This window comes from Lagopus muta, chromosome 2 (assembly GCF_023343835.1).
Source record: "Lagopus muta isolate bLagMut1 chromosome 2, bLagMut1 primary, whole genome shotgun sequence".
Taxonomy (NCBI): Eukaryota; Metazoa; Chordata; class Aves; order Galliformes; family Phasianidae; genus Lagopus; species Lagopus muta.
Window position 1 is genome coordinate 5,558,550 of NC_064434.1, and position 4,544 is coordinate 5,563,093.

At 48.8% G+C, this 4,544-nt stretch overlaps 1 protein-coding gene across 7 annotated transcripts in view; it reads left to right on the plus strand.

The window, feature by feature from the left end:
* The window catches only part of NCOA1 (nuclear receptor coactivator 1), a 155,125-nt gene extending 153,762 nt beyond the window's left edge, over positions 1-1,363 (plus strand). For 4 of the 7 annotated variants that reach the window (XM_048937296.1, XM_048937297.1, XM_048937300.1 and 1 more), the window contains one exon: positions 884-1,363. In XM_048937296.1, the coding sequence (XP_048793253.1) occupies positions 884-1,051 (168 nt within the window). In that variant the 3' untranslated portion in view covers positions 1,052-1,363. Of the gene's footprint in view, positions 1-736; positions 794-883 lie in introns of all 7 variants that reach the window. The other 3 variants (XM_048937303.1, XM_048937302.1, XM_048937301.1) reach the window with 3 other exon arrangements.
* The last annotated feature ends 3,181 nt before the right edge of the window (positions 1,364-4,544 follow it).

The following is a 4,544-nucleotide window of genomic DNA, read 5'->3' on the forward strand; positions in this document are numbered from 1 at the left end:
TGTGGGTGTGCCTTTTCAGTGCAGGAAATGGGACAGATGGCCTGTAAGAGTCCCTTCCAGTTTGGGGATTCTATGGTGCAGTGGTGCTTGGGGACCTCGGAGAGCTGCTCACTGAGCAGAAGCTCTGCAGCCAAGCCGGGAAATGACTGAGCACAGGAGGTGCTCAGCCCCATCCGTCTCCAAGAGCAGCCCAAGAGGAGACAGCAGCGGGAGGAGTTCTTTCCTAGGCTCAGGTCTTCAGTCTGAACGATCCATCCCGGGGATGGAAGGGAAGGCGATTTGGAAGGGAATGTCTGGAGGGAGCGGGGAGGCGACATCTGTCCGTCTGTCTGTCCGTGCCTGCCAGTCCGAGCGCCGATGCCCGCGGGCTCCGTGCTTTGCGCTCCCGCCGCTGATGAGTCTCCTCGTTTCGGAGCGCCCCGCGGGGCTCCTTGTGCTCACACACACACACACCACCGCTCCTCATTTTGTAAAGCAGCTCCGGACCTCGCTCGCCTCCAGTCTGCCCCGTGCCGCTGCCTTATGGCCGCCCCTTTCCCGGGATGAGCCAAGCTGATTTTTTTCCTCTTTCTTTTTTTTTTTTTTTTTTTTTTCTTCTTTTTTTAATATTTTCCTTTTTTTTTTTTTTTTTCCCCAATTTTTTTTTTTAATCATTATTATTTTTTTCCCGAACGAGCAACGTTGTGAACCTTGCCGAGCTCTGATCCGAATGAGTGCAGCGGTTTTCTTTTTGTAGGAAAAGAAGACAGAAGAGTTCTTCTCTGTGGTGGCTCCAGACTAGAGGAAGTCTCTAGTGAGTTTCCACTTCACGTAGTTCCCAGTCCGTCGCCGCCGGCCCCTGCCCCATCCCCGCTAAGAGCCCCTCTTGTCTTTTGTGTCCCAGCAGGTACAGCAGGTTCAGGTGTTTGCCGACGTGCAGTGTACAGTGAATCTGGTAGGAGATCCCTACCTGAACCCGCCGGCTCCCCTGGGCGCCCCGAAAGCCGCCGCGGTGCCGCCGACCCCGCAGGGCCAACAGAAGAGCCTTCTTCAGCAGCTACTGACTGAATAAACCGCTTTTCGAGGAATGTGACACACACACAAAAAAACAAAAAAAAAAAAGAAAAAAAGAAAAAGAAAAAAAAAATTTAAATAATGAGACGTACAGAGATATATAAATATATATATTATATATTTTTCTGAGATTTTTGATATCTCAAACCGCAGCCATTCTTCAGCTCGTAGTGTTCGGAGCAAAAAGGGGGGAGGGGGTTTGTTTCGTTTTGTTTGGGGGGTTCTTTCAGTGGGTTTTGTTTATTCCCCTTCCCTGTTTTCCCCCCCTCCCCTCCTTTCTTTCCCCTTTGGTTTCCATTCCCCCCCCCCTCTTTTTTTCCCCCCTTTCCTCCCCCATTTTTTCCCCCTTTTTTTCCCCATTTCCCCCCCTTCTCTTTTTTTTTTCCTCCTCATTTTTTTTTTTTTAAAAAAAGCAAACAAACAGAAAAAAAAAAAAAATAAAGAAAAAAAAATCACAAAAAAAAACCAACCCCCAAACCAACCACAAAGCGTTGGGCGTTGGCGACGCGACGAGGCGGGACGGTCGGTTTCATTGAGCCAAACGTAGAGATGATCCTTATTTTTGTAATCAGTTCGCTGGCTTCTTAACGTGGACGGAGGTTTCTCGGGGAGGCGGGAGGGGAGGGGGAGAAGGCAGCTGGAGGACTGCGGCGGCAGCGCAGGAGGACGAGGAGGAGGAAGAGCAAGCTCAGTTGCAGCTGGATCTGTCACTGCTGACGTCTCGGCACGGGGCACCGATAGGGATGGACGTTGGATTTCTGCAAACAAAGCCGGGTTGAGTCACACACGCTTCAACAACAAACCTTCTCTTCCTTCCACCCTGACCCGCTTGTGCGTACAATCAGCTTTTTCTAGCAATCGTGAGTTTGTCGGTTTTAAAGAAAAAGAAAAAAAAAGACAAAAAAAAAAGACAAAAAAAAAAAGAAGAAGCAACCTACAAAAAGCAAAGAGTATTTTGACCCACTGATGGTTTTTTGTTTTGTTTTGTTTTGTTTTTTTTCCCATGTTTTATGCTGGTTTCGGGCGCCCCGGCGGAACAAGGGGGCGATGATGTGTATATTGCAATGGGGGGGGAAAAACTAATAGGCAAAAAAAAAAAGAGAAAAAAAAGGAAAAAAAGGCCAAAAAAAAAAAAAAAGAACAGTTTGGGGCAAAAAAACTGCAATAATTTTTAGGGGGAAGGATGGGGGGAGGGCTCTGTCAATTATTGTAGATAAAATTTTCTGATTAAATATTAAATAAAATTAAGCAGTCGGTTCTTTCTGCTTTGATTGTGTTTAACAGCTGAGGTAGCTTAAACTATTTAAAATAATAATAATAAAATAATAATAATAATTGAATTCTCTGTCGGGAGATAGCTTATTTTTTTCCCTCGAGCCTGTCACTGTAAATAGCTCTGAGCTCTGTATAAATTTGTTTTCTTCTCTTTTAGTTGGGGGTCGCTTTTAATATTCACTGCTGACTTTTATGAGAGTGGGGGGTGATGGGGTTTTTTTTCTCCCTCTCTCTCTCTCTCTCTCCAATCGCGCTGGTGTGTGGAAAACAAATGTGTAGCTTTGTTGATTGACATTTGCAAGAGTTAAAGATGACAAAAAAAAGAAAAAAAAAGAAAAAAAAAAGAGAGAAAAAAAAAAGAAAAGACAAAAGAACCGGAGTTGCCAGCTGACGTTTCGTTGTCTCTGTGCCGACGCATCCCTGGAGAAAGGCGCTGCTGATGGGTGCTGGGGTGATGGGGCTGAGCCACAGAGGGGTCACAGTGGGGTAAGGGTCCTGGCCATAAAGCATCGTGCTTTGGGCCCATCACTGGGCACCACCCAGAGGTGGTGGGGCCTCCCATCCGGCCCCAAAGCCCTACCAGGTTTGGGTCCTCCCAAGTAGCTCAAAAACCCTACAGTGTTTGAGTCCTTCCATCCAGCCCTGACACCCTGCAGTGTTTGGGTCCTCCCAGTTGGCTCCAGAGCCCTACAGTGTTTGGGTGCTTTCAACCAGCACAAAAAACCTACCTTGCTTGGGTTCTCCCAACCAGCCCTGACACCCTACAGTGTTTGGGTCCTCCCAGTTGGCCCCACAGCTGATTGTAGGCCCCCACACTACAATGTTTGGGTCCTTCCAACCAGCACAAGAACCCTAAGTGTTTGGGTTCTCCTAGCCAACTCAAATGTCCTGTTGCTCCCAACCAACCCCCAGGCCCTACAATGTTTGTTCCTCTCAACCAGCCCCAAACCCTACACGGTGTTTGGATCCTCCCAACCAGCCCCAAAGCTGGTTTGTTCTTCCCAGCCAGCCCAAAAACCCTACAGTGTTTGGGTCCTTCGAGCTAACCCAAAAGCCTTACAGTGTTTGTTCCTCCCAATCAACCAAAAATCCTTATAACGTCTGGGGTCCTTCCAACCAACCTAAATGCCCTGCAGTGTCTGTTGCTCCCAACCAGCCCCCAAACTACAATGTTTGTTCCTCACAACCAGCCCCCAAACCCTAAAATGTTCCTTCCAACCAGCCCCAAATGTTTCGGGGTGCTTTAGAATTTTGGAGGGGCAGAATTTGGGTATTTGGGTGCTGCACCTCATTGCTGGTGGTTTTGCCATGTTGAGTGCTGGAAGCAGCAGGTGGGGAAGAGCAGCACAGCTGCTGGGGTTCTCCCAGTCCTGCCCTCGCTTGTCTTTCTTACACTCTGTTGGAACAAGGCAGGGATCAGCAGGATGAGGGCTGTGCTGAGTCCCAGCTTGCTGGCTGATGCTGCCGTCTGCTGTTCGCAAGGCTCTTGGCAGGGATTTGCCACATGGTTCTGTACAAACAAAACCAGACAAACAGAGCTCTGGTTGGAGTGAGCTGCAAGCTCCAGCTGCTGTAGGGTCACCGTGTCACAGTGACTGCAACCAAAGTGCCACAGCCTGGGATGGCGGTGTTGTTGATGGTGGTAGCTAATGGTCACATCTGTGTGCTCCCCATGGGGTTGGGGGGGGAAAACAGTTCTGAAATGTCAGAGCCATGGGAGGACACTTCATCACAGTCCAACCAGCACCAAAGCAGGAGAGATCATGTTAAATTCATGTTAAATGAGACAGGGGAGGTTTAGGTTGGATGTTAGGAGGAAGTTTTTCCCCCAGAGGGTGGTGAGGCACTGGAACAGGTTGCCCAAGGAGGCTGTGGATGCCCCATCCCTGCAGGCATTCAAGGCCAGGCTGGATGTGGCTCTGGGCAGCCTGGGCTGCTGGTTGGTGACCTGCACACAGCAGGGGGTTGGAACTGGATGAGCATTGTGGTGCTTTTCAATCCAGGCCTTTCTATGATTCTATGATGTTACGATTCTATGAAATTCAAGCTAATGTCAGACAAAGCAAGATGTGCTCATGGAAGTGCAAATCCTAAGAAGCACCAGCAGCACTTTTGAGTGTGGCATCCCCTAGAAGTTCCTGCTCTGGCAGGGTGGAGATGCACAAGCAGACCGACTGCATACAGACACAGCGACTCCATGTAACTCACAGTCACAC